We start from the raw sequence: 24,967 nt of genomic DNA, 5'->3' as shown, positions 1-24,967 counted from the left end.
TTTTAGGCAGTTGTGTAAACTGGGTATTACCTAAGATTGATTAATATCGATTAGTTTAAGAAAATATCGGACATCTACCTAGAAGAGTCTGTCGTGATCCAGGCGAAGTGCGAGTGAGAGCATCGTATAGTTACTTTTTATTTAAATTGCGTGTGTTAAAATGAATTAGCACGAGTAGTGAATGTTTTTGTGTGCGTAATCTTTCGAAAACAAGCGCTTTGTCATTAAAACGAAAAGATTGCCAACAGCCCACCACGGATAGAATGTACGGAGTAATGCAGCTAAATTGAAGTAGAATAATTTTAATGTATGGTTGAAGACGTACTCAGTACGATTAAAAGCGAAACTTTCTGACATAACCTAAGTGTGCATAACCTAAATGGTCGCAAAAACCCAAGCGTTTAGTTTCGGACATACGCATGTGTGTATCAGTGCAGAATAAATTCTGTTCGCTTGTGTATCGTGCATTGGAAAAGTCTATATGTACATATGTTCCAGTCAAGAGTTGCCACGCTTTAAATCTTTTACATAATGACAAAGCAATAGGGAATTTAAATGTGTCGCATTTGCTTTGAGGTTTTCCACACCAACAGTTAAAATTTAGTAATAGTGTAATTAAAAATAAAGTAAGCATTTTGCATATTTGCATTAGTCTATACTCCACATACCTTTCCATTCCGTCTTTAAATTTTGACTAGGTGGCAATATTGCAAGCAGGAATATCTGTATGGGTTTATTTAATACACTAGTAACTGCCGTCCCCATCGTCGAACGTGCGCAGAAATTTATATTCAATTACATCGAATTATAATTATTGTTGAGTCTAATCAGTTTTCGCATTCAAGATTGTTATTAATCCCAGTTTATTTTGTGAAATATGAAAAACTATAATTGATTGTCGAATGTGTGTATGTTTTACAACACATACACACTTTGTGAACTCGTCAAAGTGGCTTGACATGCATACACACAAAAATGCACATATATTTACATATATAGAGAAAATCAACTTCTCGTTCAGTAAAGGCAAAAATTGTTGCAAATATTCGGTGAACTATTAGCGTATACACAAGTGTTCAATTTTACTATAAACGCATATTCTGGCAATAGATATTAATTTCTAATTTCTGTTTGGTAGGTTTTAGTTAGATCTCCATTTTGTGACGTTCTCAGCTTTTCGCTTGTATTTCTACACATAGGGTACAAGACACGCGAATATACTAAGTATTGTACAATGACTTCTCTACATATGCACTAGAGTACTGAAAATGTATTCATACAAATGTATATACATGTATATATCTATCGCATTAGTCTTTTTGCCAATACTTGCATATATACAGGTTGTGTAAATACATTTTAAATTCTAAGTTTATTTGAGCATAATTGCAAGTGCGAAATTAGGAAAGGGAGACATAAAATAGGGTGCTTCCGTCAATGTCTGCCTGCCCAGAGTTGACAAATTCATTTTACTTGTGTACATATGCATATGTATATTTATATACCATTACAGAGTTGTGAATTTAATTGTTTTATTTTTTGACATGCATTCGTTTTTCACACAGGAATTTGTCGTTAATGTGGGTGGGGATTCTGCCGGTTGGGCAGCAGACCTGGTAGGTCAGCGATCGCGATGCATATTTCATTTTTAAAATTCTTTATGTACATACTAAGTATACATGTTTAACTCCTGTCAAATGACTCCCACTCTTATATACCCATATGTATGTCCTCAGACTTTTTGAATCGATTATAAAGCTTAAATTTTTATGATTTCTCCTTCAGAATTTTAACTGATGTTATGCAGTTAAAAATCTGTAAAGAAGATATTGATTAAGCCTACGAAAAGCTGATCAGAATTAAAAAATTTTTTAAGAACAACGAACAATAGAAAAACTAAAAACAAACGTGCACAACGTAGGGGTCACTAGAATCTGCATGCTTATTCTCAACTGTCTAGCTTTTATGTCGAAAACGCTTCCGCTATGTAACATACTTTAGAACAAATCTGGTATACCATATACCATTTTACTCTATTAATAATGTGTATAAAGCATAAACGTATCACGGTGATTAAGTTTATTTATCCTGTGTATATACAAGAAAATAAAAAAAGAACTTAGCAATTTGATTTAGAATGAATATTTTGTAATAAAAATAATAAATGTTTTCTATATTTCTACAGAACACGGAAAGAACAAGGATTCAGATTAAGTCATTCCTTTTCGATTAAATTAAATAACTTTTAAAAATTGCCATAAATGCTTATGATAATGAAGTTAAAGATCAAGTGGATGTTGGAATAGTAAGGAATGCTACTTTTGAAGCTGACAATCAGTTAGAACACTTGAGCACTATGCGTGAAGCCCTTTTTTCCCAAGATGGCTGGGGCTGTCAGCATGTTAACCAGGATACTAATTGGGAAGTTCCCAGTTCGCCAGAACCAGCCAATAAGGATGCACCCGGTCCACCAATGTGGAAGCCAAGCATTAACAATGGTACTGATCTTTGGGAGTCCAATTTGAGAAACGGAGGTCAGCCGGCCGCACAGCAAGTTCCAAAGCCGTCGTGGGGTCATACACCATCCTCTAACTTAGGTGGAACATGGGGTGAGGACGACGATGGCGCCGATAGTAGTAGTGTGTGGACTGGAGGAGCTGTTAGCAACGCGGGATCCGGAGCTGCAGTGGGAGTAAACCAAGCCGGAGTTAATGTCGGTCCAGGCGGTGTTGTTTCGTCTGGCGGACCTCAGTGGGGACAAGGTGTCGTTGGCGTCGGACTTGGATCAACTGGTAGGCCTAATATCTATTAGAATTAATGAAGTTAAGCGCAAACGATCAGATAAAGGCTCTAGCTTTTCCCTCAAAATGTGACTAACAATACATGATAAAAACATAAAGTGTAGTAATTGAAGTTGGAGCCTTATCTGGGGAATTACCTATTCTAAGTTCTACAGAAACTTTTATTTCATTAACCCGAAATACTTTTATATTTCTGCTGTTATTTAAGGAGGTAACGGGTCAAGCAATATAACTGGATCGTCTGGAGTCGCAACAGGTAGTAGCGGAAACTCCAGCAACGCTGGTAACGGTTGGGGAGACCCTCGTGAAATACGCCCTTTGGGAGTTGGTGGCTCCATGGATATTCGAAATGTTGAACATCGCGGCGGTAACGGTTCTGGAGCAACTTCGAGCGATCCACGAGACATTCGCATGATCGATCCGCGTGACCCTATTCGAGGAGATCCCCGTGGAATATCTGGTCGTCTTAATGGGACCTCTGAAATGTGGGGTCATCATCCACAAATGTCCCATAACCAGTTGCAAGGTATCAACAAAATGGTTGGTCAAAGTGTAGCAACTGCCAGCACCAGTGTCGGAACATCTGGCTCGGGCATCGGTCCTGGAGGTCCCGGTCCTAGTACAGTATCAGGCAATATCCCAACACAGTGGGGGCCTGCTCAACCGGTAAGCGTTGGTGTAAGTGGTCCCAAAGACATGTCAAAACAGATAAGTGGATGGGAGGAACCATCACCACCGCCTCAGCGTCGCAGTATTCCTAACTACGATGATGGTACATCGTTGTGGGGTCAGCAAACTCGTGTTCCCGCTGCAAGCGGTCACTGGAAAGACATGACTGATTCGATAGGTCGTAGTAGTCATCTCATGCGTGGCCAAAGCCAAACGGGAGGTATAGGAATAGCCGGCGTTGGAAATAGCAATGTTCCAGTGGGAGCCAATCCAAGTAATCCTATAAGCAGTGTAGTTGGACCTCAAGCCCGGATTCCATCTGTGGGCGGCGTACAACACAAACCAGACGGCGGCGCTATGTGGGTGCATTCCGGCAATGTAGGTGGCAGAAATAATGTTGCTGCTGTTACTACTTGGGGAGATGACACTCATAGCGTTAATGTCGGCGCTCCCAGCAGTGGCAGTGTATCCAGCAACAATTGGGTTGATGACAAGTCCAACTCAACCTTGGCACAAAACTCTTGGAGCGACCCGGCCCCTGTTGGAGTTAGTTGGGGCAATAAGCAAAGCAAACCGCCAAGCAATAGTGCTTCATCAGGTTGGAGCACTGCTGCGGGCGTGGTGGATGGGGTTGATCTAGGATCTGAGTGGAACACGCACGGGGGGATTATTGGAAAATCTCAGCAACAACAAAAACTAGCGGGACTTAACGTGGGAATGGTGAACGTAATTAACGCGGAGATCATTAAGCAAAGCAAGCAATACAGGATCCTTGTCGAGAACGGCTTTAAAAAGGAAGATGTAGAGCGGGCATTAGTGATTGCTAATATGAACATCGAAGAGGCAGCCGATATGCTCCGTGCCAACTCATCCCTATCAATGGATGGTTGGCGTCGACATGATGAGTCCCTTGGATCTTATGCCGACCACAATAGTTCAACAAGCAGCGGTGGATTTGCTGGTCGTTACCCGGTCAACAGTGGACAACCTTCAATGTCCTTTCCTCATGTAAGTATCGTGGAACTAAGCATAATGAAGGTTTTTCGCCTAATGATAACAATATCTTAAAATAAATATATGTAATCACTAAATTATGTATTAAAAGCGCGACCTCGTACTCATGGGCACACAAATTCTTAATTAGCGACGGTCCCTTCCAACAGGTGGCACATTTGGCAGTAATTTTAATAGAAAGTTCTATGTACTCAACTATAATATGAAAGTTTGTTTAAAATATTTTGTGAATCAATCTACTGAATGCTTTTTTGTTTGTTTGTTTGTTGCGACATTTGCGCGAATTGGTATGTTGGTTTTATCGTAGGTTACCGTAGTTTGGTATTCGTCTCGTTTGACTCTTGGACATTTTAAGACAATATAATATAACCGTGAAGATTTAGAAAGTGCGGGTCCTAGCAACGCTTACGAGCGTGGTTCATGCTGTAAGCATAGCATTTGTAATTCATTTACATTTGTTAATTTATATTTATATTTATACCTTTTACTCGCTTAGTCAAAGGGTATAGTATATTATTAGAAAAGTAAGTTGCGGGGTAGTGAGTGGATTCAACTCTGTGGAGTGTGTATTTATTATCACTGTCCAAATCCTTATATCTGTTTCCGTCCGCTCCACTAAAGCTCTCTTTGAAATTGAATTTGCTTTTTTTCTTAAATCTGGGTGTAGTATTTTCACAGCCGAACTATTCGCCTGTTCCACACCTTCGTGTAAAAACTTTTAAATCTAAAAACCGAAGGATGATATATTAACCTTAACCTTTATTTGTTTTGCAGAATAACCTTATGAATAACATGGGAGGTACCGCTGTTACTGGAGGTAACAACAATACAAACATGACAGCTTTACAGGTGCAAAAGTATTTAAATCAAGGGCAACATGGTGTCGCTGTTGGACCGCAAGCCGTTGGTAATTCTTCAGCAGTATCTGTCGGATTTGGTCAGAACACGTCTAACGCAGCAGTGGCAGGAGCAGCCTCTGTAAATATAGCAGCAAATACAAACAACCAACCGTCTGGTCAGCAAATTCGCATGCTAGGCCAGCAAATTCAGTTGGCCATTCATAGTGGTTTCATATCTAGTCAGATATTGACTCAACCGCTAACTCAAACAACCCTTAACCTTTTAAACCAACTTCTTAGCAATATTAAGGTAATTTCCATATTTAAAAGGCAGTTCATGTTACGGAATTAAAATTAGTATATTAGACCGGAATAAAACTGTAACATGAAAAACTGCCCTAATGGGACCCAACAAGTATTTGTTGGTTGCGATGCACAGACTCGGAATAAAGTGCCTGAAGCAGTGTAATCAACAAAAATTGTTTGAGTCCTCCAATATAATTTATTAAAATAATTATTATTATTTAATAAAAAATACTAGCCCTTACTGAATTTAAAATGTGTTCTTTCAGCATCTCCAGGCTGCGCAGCAATCCCTTACCCGCGGGGGAAATGTCAATCCAATGGCAGTGAATGTGGCTATATCTAAATACAAGCAGCAAATCCAGAATTTACAGAACCAGATAAATGCACAACAGGCTGTGTATGTAAAACAGCAAAATATGCAACCAACTTCACAACAACAACAGCCCCAACAACAGCAACTTCCTTCTGTTCATCTAAGTAACTCAGGCAACGACTATTTAAGAGGTCACGATGCAATAAATAATTTGCAAAGCAACTTTTCTGAGCTCAATATTAATAAGGTAAACAAAATCTCAAGTCGTAAGTCTGAACTATTGTTTTCTATCTCGACTTAATTTTTGGAGGCGTTTCCGTCTACGCATTTTTTCAGCAAGTTGAAAAATTGAAAACTAAATAATAATTAAATTTATGTGTGTCATATTTTATGTGTCACACATAAATTCTTCGCTTAACCATATTATATTAAGCAAAAAAGGGTACTATTATTTATTTTTTCGGTTTGTTACCTTTTTAATCATCTATAAATATTGTTAATGTACAATGTTTAAATAAGGATCGGGGGTATTGATGGGGTTTGCTATGATTTGGGCACCTCTGGTGCGGTTTCCCGCCTTAATGACGTCTCCGGAGCTACGGTGTCTTTCGAATTTTAATATAAACACAAAACTGCACAAATTCAGTTTTTCAAATTTATATGGTTGTAGGGATGTTTTAACAAATCACTTAAATGCTTTCAGCCAAGTGGATATCAAGGAGCGTCCAATCAACAATCCCGATTAAATCAGTGGAAGCTTCCAGTATTAGATAAGGAGATCAACTCTGACAGTACGGAATTTTCTCGTGCCCCAGGTGCAACGAAACAAAATTTGACGGCCAACACAAGCAACATAAACTCTTTGGGTCTTCAAAACGATAGGTAAGATAATTAGATAACTTCACCTTTACTCTCTTAGTTAATACGTATGTATAAATCTACCAAACAGATCTAAAAAAGATATATTCTAACTTTGCTTAACTTACTAGCTTTTCTTAATGGCATGTTGCTATTGTAATTACGCGGTGTAAAACATGAAACAAAATGTTATAGTTCGTGGGACTTTATATTCGTACATTTACTCGTCAAGTAAAAATATATATTAAATTCGTTAAAAATTGCTAACTAAATTGTTTCTCACCATATTACCGCATCAAAATAGTTTGCATGCTAGTTAGTAATTTGGAAGTCTTTTCTTTTCGCATCCGAAAAAGCTGAGTAACCTGATGCGAGATACTTGATTATTTGGTCTACTTTGTTTGTATACCCTAGTTGGCTACTACATTTGCGACTCAATATCAGTATATTTATAGTTGATCATTATCAACAGGCACGTCATTCTGTCCGCCCGTCGGTCCTTTCCGAAAAGTTCGTTAAAAGGAATGTAACAGGCAGAAGGAAGCGTTTCCGACCATATAAAGTATATATATTCTTGATCAGTTTCAATCGCCGAGTCGATCTGGACATGTCCATCTGTCCGTATGAACTTCGAGATCTCAAGAACTTGTATTAGTCTTGTAAATTTTTATCGATTTGCAAAAAAAAAAAAAAAAAAAAAATACGGTAGCTTGTCGAACGAGTGTGCCGACCACATATTTGGTTTCATAATGGCAAATCTAGTTGAATTGGTTCAGTATTTTAAGACAATATGAAGCTAACTAACATAATGTAATTTCTTATGTGATCATCGTATTTTATAGTACATGGTCAACTGGACGCAGTATTGGTGACGGTTGGCCTGATCCCTCATCTGATAACGAGAATAAAGACTGGTCTGTTGCTCAGCCAACTTCAGCAGCAACTGCTTACACTGATCTGGTCCAAGAGTTTGAGCCAGGCAAGCCATGGAAGGTAAAACTGTTAATTTACATAAAATGTAAACATATCCAAGCAGAAGTTTGATTTTAAGGGTTCACAGATCAAAAGCATAGAAGATGATCCCAGCATTACACCAGGAAGCGTTGCTAGATCTCCATTGTCTATTAATTCGACGCCAAAAGATGCTGACATATTTGCCAATACCGGTAAAAATTCACCGACTGATTTACCGCCACTAAGTTTATCGTCGTCTACATGGAGTTTTAATCCAAACCAAAATTATCCGAGGTAATATTCAAATGTGAAAATATATATCCCAAATATCAGAATCGATTATATTTCAATACAGTCACAGTTGGTCTGACAATAGTCAACAATGTACCGCCACTTCGGAGCTTTGGACAAGCCCGCTAAATAAATCATCGTCTCGAGGTCCCCCGCCAGGATTGACTGCCAATTCAAATAAATCTGCAAATAGTAATGCGTCAACGCCAACAACTATTACCGGAGGTGCGAATGGATGGTTACAGCCTCGAAGTGGCGGTGTTCAAACCACAAACACTAATTGGACAGGTGGTAACACCACTTGGGGCTCCAGTTGGTTGCTTTTGAAAAATCTAACAGCACAGGTATGTTCAAAATCTAAATTTTTCTCACCATACACAGTTACTAATGTATCCAATTACTATTTCAATTAGTCGTACATTTAAATTTTTTTTTATATTATTATTGTTTCTATCGATATACCAGAAAAATATTGGAAAAATGTTGAGTAATAGCTGGCAGCTTTTGTGGGGCTCCCGCAGGACGAACTTCGGATGATGCGTTCGGGTGCATTCTCTTTAACGACAAATTTCAAACCTCTACTCAACCCACAACACCTATCACCCGTATCTTTATCTTGCTTTTGTTAAATAAGCCTCAAAAACTAAATGGAAGTTATCGATGACTTTAATAACTTTATATTGAAAGTTTGGCTATCAGAACAGCATCATGAGCACCAACATGCAACTTAATAATTGGAAAAAAGAAGTTTGTGACAAGGGAATAAGAACTTCAGTCAAGTATACTTTATAACAAGCTCACACAATCCTTTCACACATCCCTTGGAGGAAGACTTTTTCTAAACATTAAAAAAGTAACCCAAAAGACCAGTACAATAGAATCAGTACAGTAGACCAAATAATAAACATATGTATGGATCTCAATATTCCCTTTTCGTTGCATAGTAGGCAACGAAACACTCCGATAAATTAGTGTTAAAAAACACCACTTATATATTATCCAAACTTCAACTCCAGCGCCAGGCACATCAACCACTCAAATGCCCACTTAATAGAAGAATGCCTCCCTACCACATGACCACTTTACTAAAGGTCCTTTCCTTTTTATAACTACGACAAAAACCTTTCGCAAAAACCTTTAACATAAAAAAAACAATAACTTTCTGACAAACCGAAAAAAAATAAAATTGTTATCTCTCATCTAATGTAAAATCATTGTCACCTTGGTCGAGAGAAAGCCCTTGGCAGCTTATTTGTTTACTTATAATTTCCAACTTTTAGTTCGTTTTATAAAAATAATGTGAGTACAAAAAATATATATAGACAACAATTTGTTTCATTGAGTACCTATATACTTATCAACATGGTAGGAAACTATGCAAAGAAGGCAATGTTATCCCGAAACTTGTGGAGTAAATGGGCATACAAAATTCGTTGAAAGATGTATGAGGTCGAAATCTTTCTAATCTTTAACTAAATATTAATAAATTAAAATGTAGAAACATCCGTAGTGTTTATTTCAAGATCTATAAATTTTATATTTTGTAATGAATTCTTCAATGACTAGTATAGTTGCATTAGCATTATTATTATTTTTTCATGTAATTACTTTTTTTCAGATTGATGGTCCTACTTTGCGTACACTGTGTATGCAGCATGGGCCCCTTGTCAGCTTTCACCCGTATTTGAACCAAGGAATTGCCTTATGTAAATATACTACTCGTGAGGAGGCGAACAAGGCGCAAATGGCGTTAAACAACTGTGTCCTCGCCAACACCACAATATTTGCTGAATCTCCCAGCGAGAACGAGGTGCAAAGCATTATGCAGCACTTACCACAAACTCCTTCCTCTACAAGCTCTAGTGGAACTAGTGGTGGCAACGTCGGAGGCGTCGGCACTTCAGCCAATAATGCAAACAGTGGTTCTGCAGCTTGTCTGTCCGGAAACAATAGCGGCAACGGAAACGGCAGCGCGAGCGGCGCCGGCAGCGGCAACAATGGCAACAGTAGCTGCAACAACAGTGCCGCCGGGGGGGGCAGCAGCAGCAACAACACGATTACCACTGTAGCAAATTCGAATCTTGTTGGTTCTAGTGGCTCTGTCTCAAATTCCTCTGGCGTTACTGCTAACTCTAGTACTGTTTCTGTAGTTAGTTGTACAGCGAGTGGGAATTCCATAAATGGGGCAGGTACTGCAAACAGTTCTGGTTCAAAGAGTAGTGCAAACAATTTAGCTAGCGGCCAGTCTAGCGCTTCTAACTTAACTAATAGCACCAATTCAACATGGCGACAAACTAGCCAAAACCAAGCTCTTCAAAGTCAAAGCAGGCCATCAGGCAGAGAAGCTGACTTTGATTATATATCTCTCGTTTATTCCATTGTTGATGATTAAAAGATCAATTACCAGTTCCATTGGTCATTGGCCATTGACTATCGCATTCTGTGACTCAAGACACACACACCCAAAAGCTTCAAATTATATGATACTAAGTATGTATGAAAAGCAAGACCATGTTGTGAGGAATACAAAAGTGGATCGACTGATAGACGAATGGACTTAGAATTTTGTATGCCTGTAGATTTATTTTTCTTCATCGTTCATAGATATAACTTCGATATGTAAGTTTAAATTTAACCAATATAAAAAAACATCCAACATACATATGTATGTATATGTCAAAAAAAAAAAAAAAAAAAAAAATGGCATGCTTGATGGTTTGCAAACCTTCCTATTTAAGTAAAGTGTTTTGACTCTGGCTCCCAAAGCTTTCCTTGGGAAACGGGAAAAATTCTCTACAGTGTATATGTGCGCATGCAAACTCATTTGGTAAATTACACATTAATAAATATGTATTACAACAACTATACATATGTTTATGGAAAATAAAAATTTTCAGTAACGACTGAAGTCGAGTGTCGGTAGCATTAAGGGACAAAGTCGTCTAATGTTATTATCTAATTTGCAGCCTGTATTGTCCAAGATACAATATGTAATAGATGCAGTGTATATCTTTTGTGTACATAGATATATGTTAGGGCGACGTCCTATTTTTCTGCTTGTGCATATCGATCAAATGCCTACTTTTCCTGAGTGTTTTTGTGTTTCCAGTAAGGAAAAAATACCTGTGTTATATTCATTAGAGGAAGTTGTAATCGTATTACGGTTTTGCTTTCATCAAAGCATTCCCACCGAAAAAGTTCGGCTATACATTATAAAATCACAATAAAAATATCTAAGAAGTTATTTGTTGCCTTTAAATATTGAGCTATTATTATTCTGCTTGGGAATGAATACCATTAATAGATATCATGTCTGTTTAGTAAAACCAAGTGATTTAAAAAGAACGTGTATCTGAATTTATTACATAGATGAGAGAGACACCAATATACGAAAATAAATACGGAACAATTCGTACATAATTTGTATTTAGATACATAAGTCAAATGCTAAGTCAAATGCAATGCTTCAGTATCAGTGGTATATTCCTAAAATGGATCACTATTGTAGAAGATCAAGCGATATTCGGCCGTCTGCCTGCCAATGCGTCGAGATCTGAAGAACTATATGAAATAGAGATGTAATAAACCAAACAAACTATATTTGCAATATCCTTACAGAGGTATATTAATTTCAAGAAATGCAGGAGTAATTTGTAAACATGTTACAAATGTGTGTTAATCTGTATTTACAGGCAAGTTAATATAGCTATGTCCGTCTCCTTCCGTTTATACTCATACTAGACTCAGATTTAAAGCTGACTGTCCCAAAAGTCTTTACTACAAGTTATGTACTCAGGAGCTAGTTTAATCGGACCACTGTCACTATGGCTGCCATAGGAATATCGGACAAAAAAAACTACCATGCACCAGTTTAAGTTTGATTAAAAACGGACGACAATATCTCATATATCTTTTATTTGAACATCCGAAAAATTACATTTCATTTTCGTTTTTTGGTATTGAAAGCAAATACTTTAAGAATGCGTAAAAAAAAACACGACTCACTTCAGTGGTTCAAAAGGCATGGCATAGCTGTTAAGCCTGATTCTAAAGACAGACGCAGCGCAAGTTGGCCCATGTTCACAAACCTTGTAACGCCCACACACAACACAAACTTTTACGCCCAAATGTTTTGAAATTTTTATGATTTATGTATTAGTTCCGTAAATTTCCATCTATATGCAAAAAACAAAACATTTTGCCACTCCCACATTAGCGTCCACAAAACCGCCCTTATCTGACGCGCCCACGATTTTCATACATTTTCTAATTTGTTTTAATTTTCTCAAATTTCTACTGATATGCCAGGTATATGAGTAACGGATTTCTGACAGTCGGGGAATTCTCTTTCGTTTTTTTAATATATACAGGGTGCAGCAGCATAATTTCCTTTTTTCAGAACTCAATGAAAACTATTGTAGGCATCGGAAAATATTTATTTATTTTTATAATGTAGGTACATGTCTAAAGTTTTTATTTATATTGTTTTGAAGATGAAATCTTATAGGTGACGTCCCCCATTCATCATACATTGCGTAAGCCGATTTCTGGCGTTTGTCATTACTCTGGTTAGCATAGCAGGTGTTATGTTGGCAATTTCTTTTTGGATGTTGGTTTTCAAATCTTGTAGGGTTCTTGGACGGTCCACACAAACACGGGATTTCAAAAATCACGAGGGGACAGATCGGGAGAGTCGGCCATTCCAAATCACCTCTAATTGAGATAGTCACGTTCTGAAAGTTAATGCACTATCGCCGTCTTATACGAATGAAGTTGAAGAACATCATGAAGAATATTCTCACAGAACGATCGGTCGAGGGACTCCAGTTCTTTGTCGCACTTGCAGTTTGCCTGAATGTAGTGACCCACGTAACAATTGATTTGCGGTCCGGGACGAGAGCAAACGGGGCTAAATTAAAGCGATTCCGAATTGCACGCTGTGTTTTAATAACCGAACACTGGCTTGAAAGGTAGGCCTCAACGGCAAAGGCAAGCTCCTCACTATTCCAACGCATGATGGCGACTGAACCGTGTCGGAACAAAACTTTACAGTAGCCCCTCTATGACATCAACCAACTGATTGGCGCGCATTTTAAAAAAGGAAGTTATGCTGCCGCACCCTGTAGTAATTGCCTTTGAATACTCTTTTGGAGTGCTTCAGTTCGTGAAAAGCAGCCCAAAGTGTCAGAAAACCACATCCTAATTAATTAATTTACTGTAATGACCTTAACATTAACTTAAAAAATAGTTGGTATGAGAAATATGAGGATCAAAAGCAACAACTAATAGTTTTACATTAAGAAGTTTTAATAAACTGCGGAATAAGCTTTAGAATTTAGAAGAATTTACAAGAAATTGTGCTGATCAGAGTGTTCGAAAGAGGGGTTTTTTGCTTAGCTGCACTCAGTTACTTACAATATATATGAGTACATATAACATAAAAAAGGAAATGACCATTAGGTACACAGTGTTAGAAATCGTTTCATTTGGCGAATCCCTGCAGTTACATTCACATTCTTAATTTATTCCAAATAATAACTTTTGTGAGTTTTATTTGTTGTTATTTGAAAAATTAATCAATTGTCTGAATTCGGATATACCAATTTCTTAAATACTCCTGAATAAAATTCGCGATTTGGAAGGGCGCGTGCCGTTTCAAAGAGGAATCCATTATTTTCATTTCGCTTCGTCCCTTACCCCTAATATGAAAACTTGATGTTTGATTAACAATGAATGCGCGCAACATATAACTGAAGAAATGAAGATATAGCTATTATTCAGAGAAAGAGCATGTTGCTCTTATTATCAATCCCCAACCCACATAAACGGGTTGTGCTCGGTAAGTAAATAAAAACGTAGAATCAATTTGATAGGAAACATCTAGTGTGACAAAAAGTAAAATATGTAATACCACTTTCGCAGAGCAAAACAAATTTTTCTTAAATTTTGTTTATTAATAGGACCCTATGAAAAATATAATACCAACGGTATTTTACATTCGGGACATTCTTTTTTCTCGTTCCCGTTCTATACTCTTGTGCGGCTTCAGCTGTAGTTTTGGTTCTGCAAAAGAGACAACATGATTTTAAGCCAGTCGTTTCTTTTATGCCGAAGCGGCTGTAGTCGTAATGTTAATAGCAAGCGGCTTCTTACTGTTTCAGTTTCTTTCATACGGTTTGGGAGTTCCACCCTTGGTCAGAATTGGTAAAACGTTTAGAAATTAGTACAATCAATATTCTAATATTTTCTTTAAGGAGCTATATTTTCAAACCAGCCTGGAATGTATAACTCGGAGTTAGCGTTTAGATACGCTATTCATAGACTTAATATGGACAAAAGCCTTTTGCCTGAGACTACCGTTGATTACTATGTTGAATACGTAAACCGATTTGACTCTTTCGAGACAGTTCAAAAAGGTAGGATTATGATTGGGAAATAATTAGTTAAAACGTAATCTGTCTTCTAGTGTGCAAACTTATACGAGTTGGTGTTCAAGCTGTTTTTAGTCCAACTGACTCTGTTTTGGCGACCCATATAAATTCAATTTGCGACGCACTGGACATCCCAAACATAGGCCGGTCTGCCCATGACTTTTCTATTAACGTCTATCCATCGAAGCAACTTGTAAATTATGCCTTTAACGATGTAATACAGTATTTAAATTGGACACGCTTTGGGATATTGCATGAAAAAGAAAATGGTTAGTCCCCAGTTGTTAAATCCAAATGTTTAATTCAGTTTTTGTGGCCGAGCCGTTAAGATTATGCCAAGAAAAATTTACAAAAGTGGGGCCAAGAAAGTTTTTGGTAGCCTGTGAGCGTTATAATGGGCTTGGAAATCTTCGGTGGCACACTTGCTTAACGTAGTTGTAGCGAGAATCCTCATCATTTAATCGTTTTTGTCTTTAAAGTACTAGAAAACCCAACACCTTTTATATTTAACATTAAGAATAAGTGTTCTACTTTCGATCAATTAAACGATCTTGAATTTAATATGGAAAACATTTAAATTCCCTTCAAGAATTCATTGATTATAAAATTTATATTAATTTACATAAGATATAACAATATTTATACACGTCAGTCATAGTAGTAACGTAAGCAACGGGCAGAAGTAAGCGCTTTCGACCACATAAAGTGTATACATGCATTCTTGATCGGGATCAATATCCGAGTCGAACTGGCCATATATATCCGTCTGTCTGTCCGTCTATGAACGTTGATATCTTAGGATCTATACAAGCTAGAAGGTTGAGATAAAGCATACAGTTTCTAAAGACATAAACAGGTTTGTTCACCCAAGTTGCTACGCACACACCCAAAAACGGCCAATTTTTTTAATATTTTCCCAATTTCTACGGATACTCCTGAAAAATGTTAAAAACTATCGGTTTGGGCTAGGTGAGTAACGGTTTCTGATAGACGGGGAACTCGACTGTGGCGTTCTCTCTTGTTTTTATTTAACAAATTAACAAATTAAAGTTATTAAAAAATCCCTGAGAAAACCAAGAAAGTGAGCTTAGTCGAATACTATATATACAAGAAGAAATTACATTTTTCTGTGGTTCTCTGATGTTAACGAGTGTTTCAAAAACAAAACAAAAACTTAGGGTTTTGCATACAAATTAAAAAAATTAAAAACATTAAGAAATATAAGGCTTAGGAGAAAGCTGTGAAACTGTGCAAGACAGAACTTTAAAAATTGGTGTTGTTTGGGGATCCCTCCCTCATAAAAAGCATTTACAAAAAGCTACGCATACGATTGTCGAGTTGTAATGAGCCGTTAAAAAAATATTCTACGAACAAAACCAAAATTATCGGCAATTTTTAAAAATGAAAAGGCTTAATTTTGGCCACCAATAAAGTTCAGGTATTCAGACACCTGTGGATATAGAATTGTGCTTTCAGTCATTGAAAAGGCTTTTTCATTTGAATGTTTAAATTTTTTTTCAAACGTATTTTATTTATTATTTATAATATAACATATTAAAAGCTATAATTAAGCTTTTACACTTTTTGGAACATTGAAAACACTTGAAACTCCTATGAAACTAACTATATATATATAGCTAGATAGATATATAATGTATAACACTAGAATTATTCTATTTGGTATAATCGAAGGCTATTAACTTCCCAGTTAAAAATATTCTAGGGATCCACGCACACTTTAACCCCCATACACCGCCCACCACACCCACACTTTTAGAAAATGCCTCAATTTTTACATTTTAATATATGTATTTAAATTTTTTGTTATCGATGTGTCAAATATATATGGCCGACGCCTACTTTATATATTGTTTTTGTTTTGGTGTTCATAAATTGTTTTACTAATTTTTATAAACATCGGCCCACTCTAACGCTCGCCAATTTTATTAATTTAATTATTGATTTCCCACTAGCGGAGTAGCAGGTATCTAGGAACAGGACTATAGCTTTCTCTCTTAGTATCAGTCAATATAAAGAGTAATATATAAAAAACTCGTTACAGGAATCATAAACTTGCATCAGCTATCCCGGTCATTTCACGGAGAAGTTCATATGCGACAAGTTTCTCGGGATTCATATGTATCCGCATTGAACGAATTTAAAGGAAAGGAAATACATAATATTATTATTGATACAAACTCGAACGGTATTTCCATATTGTTGAAAAATGTAAGTAACATTTTAATATTGAGGGTATCTATTAAAAACGACTTGTTTTTACATTACATTTTTTTTCTTATGGTAACGAGACATTATTAAGATAGAGTAACGAGACTCTAATTGAGATAGTCACGTTCTGAAAGTTAATGCACTATCGCCATCTTATACGAACAAAATTGAAGATCATCATGAAAAATTATTCTCCAGTTCTTTGTCGCACTTGCAGTTTGCCTGAATGTAGTCCCATGTAACAATTGATTGAATTGAAACGGGGCTAAATTAAAGCGATTCCGGCTTGAAAAGTAGGCCTGAACGGCAAAGGCACGCTCCTCACTATTCCAACACATGATGGCGATTGAACCGTGTCGGAACATAACTTTTCAATAGACCCTCTTGAACGGGACCACTAGCGCTCCGCTATGACATCAACCAACTGATTGGCTCGCATTTTAAAAAAGGAAGTTATGCTGCCTCACCTTGTATGTATACCGCAATCACAAGCGATACATAATGCTTTATGCCTCTAAGCAACCACACAAAGGTACTCTGCATATGATCTGACTTTCAACAATCAGCAATCTGCAAATTTATAGACTTTAAAAAAATATATTATATTCGTTGAAAAAATGTAACAAAAACACTTCGTTTCCGAACCTGTAAACTTCTTGTTCCGTACGAGTCAATCTGCGAAAAGCTAGCACTGGCAGATTCTAGAAACACGATTTTGTTTTACTTTATCGCCACAAGCCGCACAAAACTTCGCAGCCACACTCATTAGGATTTTTTTGATTAGAGTAGAGTAAAAGGGTATCCGTTGAAAAGTATGTAACAGTCAGAAGGAGGCGTTTCCGACCACATAAAGTATATATATTCCTGATATAACGCCCACAAACTCTAACGCCCACAAACGGCACAAAACTCCCACGCCCACACTTTTGAAAAATGTTTTCATATTTTTATTAGTCTTGCAAATTTCATAAATTTGTAAATGTGGCTGAGTAACGGGTGTCTGATAGTCGGGGAGCTGGAATTCTCTCTTGTTTTTCATTTTATTTGTTTTCTGGTTTTGGTTGCCAATGCCTATCGATGTGCCGCAAGCTACGTCACGGGTATCTGATAGTCAAAGAAATTGCCTTAGGATTCGCATACCATACCATTTGTATATATTTATTTTATGCCGTCTATATTAATGTAGTAATTGTTGTTATTTGAATTTTACACATATTAATACTTTTCAAATCCATTTGCTTTTTTTAAACGAAACTATAGATATTGCAGCAACAAATGAATGAATACAAGTACCATTACTTGTTTACAAGCTTCGATTTGGAAACTTATGATCTGGAAGACTTTAAATATAATTTCGTGAACATTACATCGTTTCGATTGGTCGACACTGCGGATGTTGGGGTAAAGCAAATCTTGAAGGATATCGGATTGTATAGTCACCATATATTTAAAAAACCTTATTTGAATCTACATATTAAAAAATCAACCATTCTTGAGGTAAGCTTAATAGAAATGACGTGGTAAGTACACTATAATAAAAGCGTTTCTACAAATCTTTAGTCAGAGCCAGCCCTAATGTTCGATTCGGTGTACGTTTTCGCGATTGGATTGCAGACACTGGAACAATCACACTCTTTAACCCTTTTAAATATAAGCTGCGAGGAGGAAAACTCGTGGGACGGGGGCCTTAGTCTTATTAACTACTTAAATGCGGTGAGTTTGACTGCAAATAAGGGGCTAAACAAGAAACAACATTTTATTAAAAATAGCGATATTACATTTTTCAGTTTGTTTAGAAGACCCAGTAAATGGTTTATAACCACAGATTTTGTTAGCTAGGGATGTTTACCTAAATATCGAAATGAAAATTATCATTATCTTTTCTAAAATAAAATAAGTGTGGGACCCAGAGACGTGGCCTGACGCGAGTTCAGGAGTTACCAGAGACTAAATGTCTAATCTGAACTTACCATGTTACTATCTACTATATATGTTTAAAGTGTAAAAGAAAATAGAATGCTATAGTGGAGTTCCCCCGACTAATAGATACTCAGCTAATTAAAATGCCAAAGCGGAATTTTATACTTTTTATCAATAGATATCGGAAAATAAAATAAGATAAAATTTATTTGTGGGGGTTAGAGTGGGCGTGGCATATAAATGTTGGGATACCTATAGAAATTGGCAAGTCAAATACATTTTTAAAAGGTGTGGGCGTGGCAGCTAGGGCGGTTTGTAACCTGTAAATACTTTTCAAAGAATCTAGTATACCCTTTTTACTGTCTGATTAAAGGGTGTACAAATCTTGAATAAAGTAAGCGACTGGAAATTACGAAAAATTTCTAATCAACTTATCTGTATACAGCAATGTCGCGTGCCATTTAAATAAGAAAATGGTTTGTCCAAAGGTTTTAGCCAATGAGCATTAATTTTGGGTGTATAAGTTGAAAATTTTGAAAATCTAGAAGGACACGTTTTGGCCCAATAAAGTACATATATTGTTGATCTGCCGTGTCGATCTGCCCATATCCATCTGTCTGTCAGTTTAAACGTTGTATTCACTGGAATTATAAAAGCTAAACAGATATAACGTAGACGCTTATTTTACTAGTCGTCATGGAAATTTTGCCCACGAAAAGATAAAATATCTACGAACCTTTTTTCTGGCTAAGTAGAGTCGAAATCGACCATAGCGGGACTCTAGTTAGAAACCCATTTTGTTGAAAACAAGCAGTGACTTGGCTTGGGAATTTCTTGTTTGGATTGTAGAGTGCAAAAAAGTAAGTACGATGTACATAAATTGTTATACCCGTTACTAGTAGAGTAAAATTGTGTACTAGGCTCGTTGAAAATTATGTAGCAGGCAAAGGGCAGCGTTTGCGACTATATAAGGTATATATATTCTTGATCTGGATCAATAACCGAGTCGATCTGGCCATGTCCGTCTGTCCTTATGAACGTCGAGATCTCAGGAACTATAAAAGCTAGAAGTTTAAGATTTACCATACAGATTCTAGAGATAAAGACGCAGCGCAAGTTTGTTGACCCACGTTGCCACGTTGCCACGTTGCCACGTTGCCACGCCCACGCACTAAAGTCGCCGAACCGTTCACGTCCACTTTTTGGAATTCAATTCTTTAATTTTTTCTCATTTGATTTCCCAATATCTATTGATATCCCAGAAAAATTATGAAATTTCGCGGTTTTTATTTATATTTCTAATTATGTTTATTACTTTTTATACTCTTTAAGGTTGAATGGAAAGGTCTGACAGGTCCGATTCAGTTTAAAGATGGCCAGCGGGTCCAGTTCAAGTTGGACTTAATTAAATTAAAGCAACATTCCATTGTAAAAGTCGGGGAATGGACTCCTCATGGGCATCTGAATATAACTGAACCATCAATGTTTTTCGATGCTGGGTCCATGAATGTGACACTTGTAGTGATAACAATTCTGGTTTGTGAGGACGACGAATAAAAATTTATAAAAGTAATTGTAAAGTTAATTTCCAGGAAACACCATATGTAATGATGCATTATGGGAAGAATTTTACGGGAAACGAACGATTTTATGGTTTTTGCGTAGATATATTGGAAACCATTTCTCGGGAAGTTGGGTTTGATTACATACTGGATCTGGTACCGGATAGAAAGTATGGGGCCAAGGACCCCGAAACTGGGGAATGGAACGGAATGGTCGCTCAGCTGATGAAATATGTAAGTTTGTTTATATTTTTTTTTTTTTGAAGTGACAAATAGCACTTATAAATATACTTAGAAGGCGGACCTGGCAGTTGGATCTATGACTATAACGTATGCAAGAGAAAGCGTCATTGATTTTACCAAACCATTTATGAACTTGGGGATAAGTATTTTATTTAAGGTAAATATCCTTTTACTTTATATGGTAATGTTAATAGAAAAGACTCTTCTTGTTCAAGGTCCCAACATCAGAGCCAACGAGACTTTTTTCATTTATGAATCCATTAGCGATAGAGATTTGGATATATGTGCTAATTGCATATTTTCTTGTGTCTCTCTGCATATATATTGTTGGAAAACTTTCGCCTATCGAGTGGAAGTGCATTAACGCCTGCGATCTAGAAAATATTTCTATTGGCAACCAGTTCTCCCTAACTGACAGTTTTTGGTTTACCATAGGGACTTTTATGCAACAGTCACCTGATATTTATCCACGAGCAATGTCGACTCGAATAATAAGCAGTACTTGGGGTTTTTTTTCACTTATTATTGTCGCATCCTACACCGCAAATCTAGCAGCTTTTTTGACAACGGAGCGCATGATTAATCCTATCGAGAACGCAGAGGATTTGGCTTCTCAAACTGAGATTTCTTATGGCACTCTAGATAGCGGATCTACAATGACATTTTTTCGGGTATGCAACTAGTAAAGTGGCAAATCTTCTTTGATAAGTAAATACATTCATTAAGTAGGACTCAGTGATAGAAACTTACAAAAAAATTTGGAGAAGCATGGATAACAAAAAACCATCTGCATTTACCACTACTTATGAGGATGGTATTAAGCGAGTAAATCAGGGTAATTATGCGTTTTTGATGGAATCCACAATGCTTGATTACATCGTTCAGAGGGATTGCAATTTGACGCAAATCGGAGGACTTTTAGATACAAAAGGTATGACAATTTGCCTTCGTTGTTCCTCTAACGTAAAAAAAATAACGTTAAAATATTCAAATAATATGTTTTTAATTCAAAAAGAATTTTGTTTCCTCTTGTGTACATTTCTCTTTAACACTTCTGTAGGTTATGGTATCGCTACACCAAAAGGTTCGCCTTGGCGAGATAAAATTTCATTGGCTATACTTGAGCTTCAAGAAAGGGGTGACATTCAAATGTTGTATGATAAGTGGTGGAAAAACACTGATGAAACATGTACTCGCAAAAACACAAGCAAGCAATCTAAAGCAAATTCACTTGGTCTGGAGAGCATAGGTACGTTTTCACAATGCAATTGGCTAATATGTACTACAGTTATATTAAGGTAAATATGCTGTTTGATTATTAGTTATTGCTTATTATTGTCCACATGATATTGATTTGTTTTCTAAGGATTTGCTTTTATACTTATGATCAATTACTCACCTAATAAATTAAAAAAATAAAAAATATACAAATAACGAATGGTAAAACTCTACAATGACGCTATTGTTGCCATTCGAAACGTAATCCTTAAATAATAATTCCATTCTAATTGGATTTGGAGATAGGTAAATCACCATGGTTATAATTTTCCTTAGAATTGACTATGAATTACCCGATGACAACCCTTTTAGTTTGATTATCAACCATTTTCCACTTTTTCCCCATTGACTTACGACAGACGGAATTAAATATTCTTCGTTCTAAGGTAATAACCTTGTCAATTTAAATTCACAGAAACTCTCTACCAAGCATTAACATAGATTAAAACCGCCATCTCGAAAATTTAATATATTTAAATTTAAAATTTTGACTTTACATGAAAATAATATTTATATCAAATTCCTTGAAATTCCTTGTGAAATCGATTCCTGCGATATATGCATATGTAAGTATGTATCTTGATCAGGATCCTAGTCATGTCCGTATGAACGCATCGATCTCAGGAACTATGAAAGATAAAATGTTGCGATTAAGCAAGCAACTTCTAGAGGGGACATAGACGCAGCGCATCTTTGTTTCCAAAAGTTTATATATATTAACAATATATCGATTATACCAAACAATAATTTAAATTTTTGATAAACTTCATTTCGATATTTAAGAAAGCATCTAGCTAAAACAAATGTTGGAATTATTTTTATTATCTTTGAAGGAAATGGAGACAAACGAAATATTAGATGTTCGACTGCTTTTTAAAGTTTTGTTTTAATTTTACACTTATTGCATTCTTTCTTTTTAACCAGTTGATTTTCACAAAATCTGTGGTTATAACCCATTTACTGGGTCTTATATATATTCCGAAGTTGTTTTGATATTGTTATTTGGTCTACTAATCGTCACATAATGTAATGTAAGGCATTTCTAGAGTAAAGTAAACTTTTTACACCTCGTAGATAATTTTTTATAGACATAATGTACATTCTCATACTGAAGTAATCACCCCAAACTGAAAAATGTAATATCGCTATTTCAATAAAATGTTGTTTATTGTTTAGCCCCTTATTTGCAGTCAAAGTCACCGCATTTAAGTAGTTAATAAGACTAAGGCCCCCGTCCCACGAGTTTTCCTCCTCGCAGCTTATATTTAAAAGGGTTAAAGAGTGTGATTGTTCCAGTGTCTGCAATCCAATCGCGAAAACGTACACCGAATCGAACATTAGGGCTGGCTCTGACTAAAGATTTGTAGAAACGCTTTTATTATAGTGTACTTACCACGTCATTTCTATTAAGCTTACCTCAAGAATGGTTGATTTTTTAATATGTAGATTCAAATAAGGTTTTTTAACTATATGGTGACTATACAATCCGATATCCTTCAAGATTTGCTTTACCCCAACATCCGCAGTGTCGACCAATCGAAACGATGTAATGTTCACGAAATTATATTTAAAGTCTTCCAGATCATAAGTTTCCAAATCGAAGCTTGTAAACAAGTAATGGTACTTGTATTCATTCATTTGTTGCTGCAATATCTATAGTTTCGTTTAAAAAAAGCAAATGGATTTGAAAAGTATTAATGTATGTAAAGTTCAAATAACAACAATTACTACATGAATATAGACGGCATAAAATAAATATATACAAATGGTATGGTATCTTTGACTATCAGATACCCGTGACGTAGCTTGTGGCACATCGATAGGCATTGGCAACCAAAACCAGAAAACAAATAAAATGAAAAACAAGAGAGAATTCCAGCTCCCTGACTATCAGACACCCGTTACTCAGCCACATTTACAAATTTATGAAATTTGTGGGCGTGGGAGTTTTGTGCCGTTTGTGGGCGTTAGAGTGGAAGTGGAAACATGGGTCAACGAAATTCCGATACGTCTATATCACTGGAACATTCTATATTTTATAGTTCCTGAGATCGAGGCGTTCATACGGACAGACGGACATGGCCAGTTCGACTGACCCAGTCGAACTGGCCATGTCCGTCTATATATATATATATATATGTATATATATATATATATATATGTATACGTCATATAGTCGGAAACGTTTCATTCTGCCGTGTCTTCAACGCATTTAGTATACCGTATAGTACAGCTTCATACTCAATTACTAAAGTACATGTATTAAAAATAAATTTTTCTTTTTTGAAACCCCCATGTGAACCCTCAAATAAATTTAAATTGAATAACAACGTAATGCTTATAATCAGTAATAAATCAATTACACAGGCGGCGTATTTGTAGTGCTAATAGCTGGAATTATTGTGGCTGCAGTTGTTGCGTTCTTCGAATTTTGGTATAACTTTCGATACAACTATGAAGCTACACCATCTCAATCAGTCGTTAACAATAAATACAATCAAGATGGGATCCTCGAAAGCGAAAGAAACTATACCCCACCTGACCGTTCATTTTGGATCGAAATTGCTGAGGAACTCCGCTACGCATCTTGGTGTATGAACAAGCAAAAGAGGCCTGCACTAACTCGCACATGTAGCAAATGTACCATCCCGAAAGGCCAACGAATTAATAAACTATGAAGGCGTAATGCTTCTTAGTATTGATGCTTTTTTTTCGATTCGATCTATGTTTTATAAGTTCTAGTTTTTAAAAAGATTCAAGGATTTAAGAAATTAATTCTAATAAATTACATACATATACTTGGAAATTATAAATTTATAAAGAAAGCTAAAAATATATAAACACAATTACAAAATAAGAAAGATCGCTATGTCTATTTTCTCGTCTATAAGATACTTCAGTTCCTCAGCTGATGGTAAGAAGATATTTCAAAATAAAAAAATAGCAATAAAAAAATCTGAACATTTTCCAAATTGTGGGCGTGACAGCTTTGGGGTTTGTGGGCCTAAGACTGGCGTTGCCAAATTGTTTTACGCATATCGATAGAAATTGTCAATACAAAAAGATAAAACAGTTCTCAAAAGTTCGGAAGGGGCAGTTTTTGGGCGTGAGGTGGGCATAGCAATGGTCTGAAACAAACTTGCGCTGGGTCTACGGCTCTGAAATCGGAACGCCGAAGCTCAACTTGCATAGGGATGCATCCCTATTGAGTTTTATTTATTTATTTACTTGATTTTCACTGCATTCCTCTTGAGTTTTG

At 36.3% G+C, this 24,967-nt stretch overlaps 2 protein-coding genes and 1 pseudogene across 8 annotated transcripts, besides 11 other annotated features; 2 read left to right on the top strand and 1 right to left on the bottom strand.

Moving 5' to 3' along the window:
• The first annotated feature begins 85 nt into the window (after positions 1-85).
• gw (gawky) lies at positions 86-11,653 on the top strand. 5 transcript variants are annotated; one of them, NM_001014691.3, is made up of 10 exons: positions 86-265; positions 2,186-2,792; positions 3,010-4,478; positions 5,259-5,633; positions 5,896-6,189; positions 6,646-6,824; positions 7,643-7,793; positions 7,852-8,048; positions 8,116-8,389; positions 9,664-11,653. In NM_001014691.3, the coding sequence occupies exons 2-10, from the start codon at positions 2,357-2,359 to the stop codon at positions 10,435-10,437; spliced, it is 4,149 nt and encodes a 1,382-aa protein (NP_001014691.2). In that variant the 5' UTR covers positions 86-265; positions 2,186-2,356; the 3' UTR covers positions 10,438-11,653. The 5 variants fall into 5 exon arrangements, with proteins under 5 accessions (NP_001014691.2, NP_726597.1, NP_726600.1 ...); NM_166781.2 differs by having other exon boundaries at positions 8,110-8,389; positions 9,664-10,723; NM_166784.2 differs by lacking the exon at positions 86-265 and adding an exon at positions 711-773 and having other exon boundaries at positions 8,110-8,389; positions 9,664-10,723.
• Positions 7,312-7,447: a mobile genetic element.
• Positions 11,654-12,412: 759 nt separating the features above from the next.
• Positions 12,413-13,168: a mobile genetic element.
• Positions 13,169-14,137: 969 nt separating this feature from the next.
• On the top strand, positions 14,138-24,563 carry Ekar (Eye-enriched kainate receptor). Of its 3 annotated transcripts, none has more exons than NM_001042786.2 (13): positions 14,138-14,249; positions 14,300-14,461; positions 14,512-14,745; positions 16,539-16,705; positions 17,966-18,202; positions 18,266-18,418; positions 19,958-20,161; positions 20,218-20,421; positions 20,486-20,587; positions 20,646-21,101; positions 21,160-21,361; positions 21,491-21,679; positions 24,076-24,563. In NM_001042786.2, exons 1-13 carry the CDS (start codon positions 14,174-14,176, stop codon positions 24,384-24,386), a joined length of 2,697 nt encoding a protein of 898 aa, NP_001036251.2. In that variant the 5' UTR covers positions 14,138-14,173; the 3' UTR covers positions 24,387-24,563. The 3 variants fall into 3 exon arrangements, with proteins under 3 accessions (NP_001036251.2, NP_001036250.1, NP_651931.1); NM_001042785.2 differs by having other exon boundaries at positions 20,483-20,587; NM_143674.2 differs by having other exon boundaries at positions 20,483-20,587; positions 20,646-21,361.
• Positions 15,146-15,496: a mobile genetic element.
• Positions 16,440-16,493: a mobile genetic element.
• Positions 16,898-17,176: a mobile genetic element.
• Positions 17,588-17,735: a mobile genetic element.
• Positions 18,711-18,829: a mobile genetic element.
• Positions 19,196-19,286: a mobile genetic element.
• Positions 19,540-19,906: a mobile genetic element.
• Positions 22,264-22,365: a mobile genetic element.
• On the bottom strand, positions 22,907-23,361 carry CR44028 (annotated as a pseudogene).
• Positions 23,573-23,801: a mobile genetic element.
• Positions 24,564-24,967: the final 404 nt, after the last annotated feature.

The sequence above is a fragment of the Drosophila melanogaster genome, chromosome 4 (assembly GCF_000001215.4).
Source record: "Drosophila melanogaster chromosome 4".
Lineage (NCBI taxonomy): Eukaryota > Metazoa > Arthropoda > Insecta > Diptera > Drosophilidae > Drosophila > Drosophila melanogaster.
Note: the sequence above shows the minus strand (reverse complement) of the source record. Positions and strands in the feature narration are given on the sequence as shown.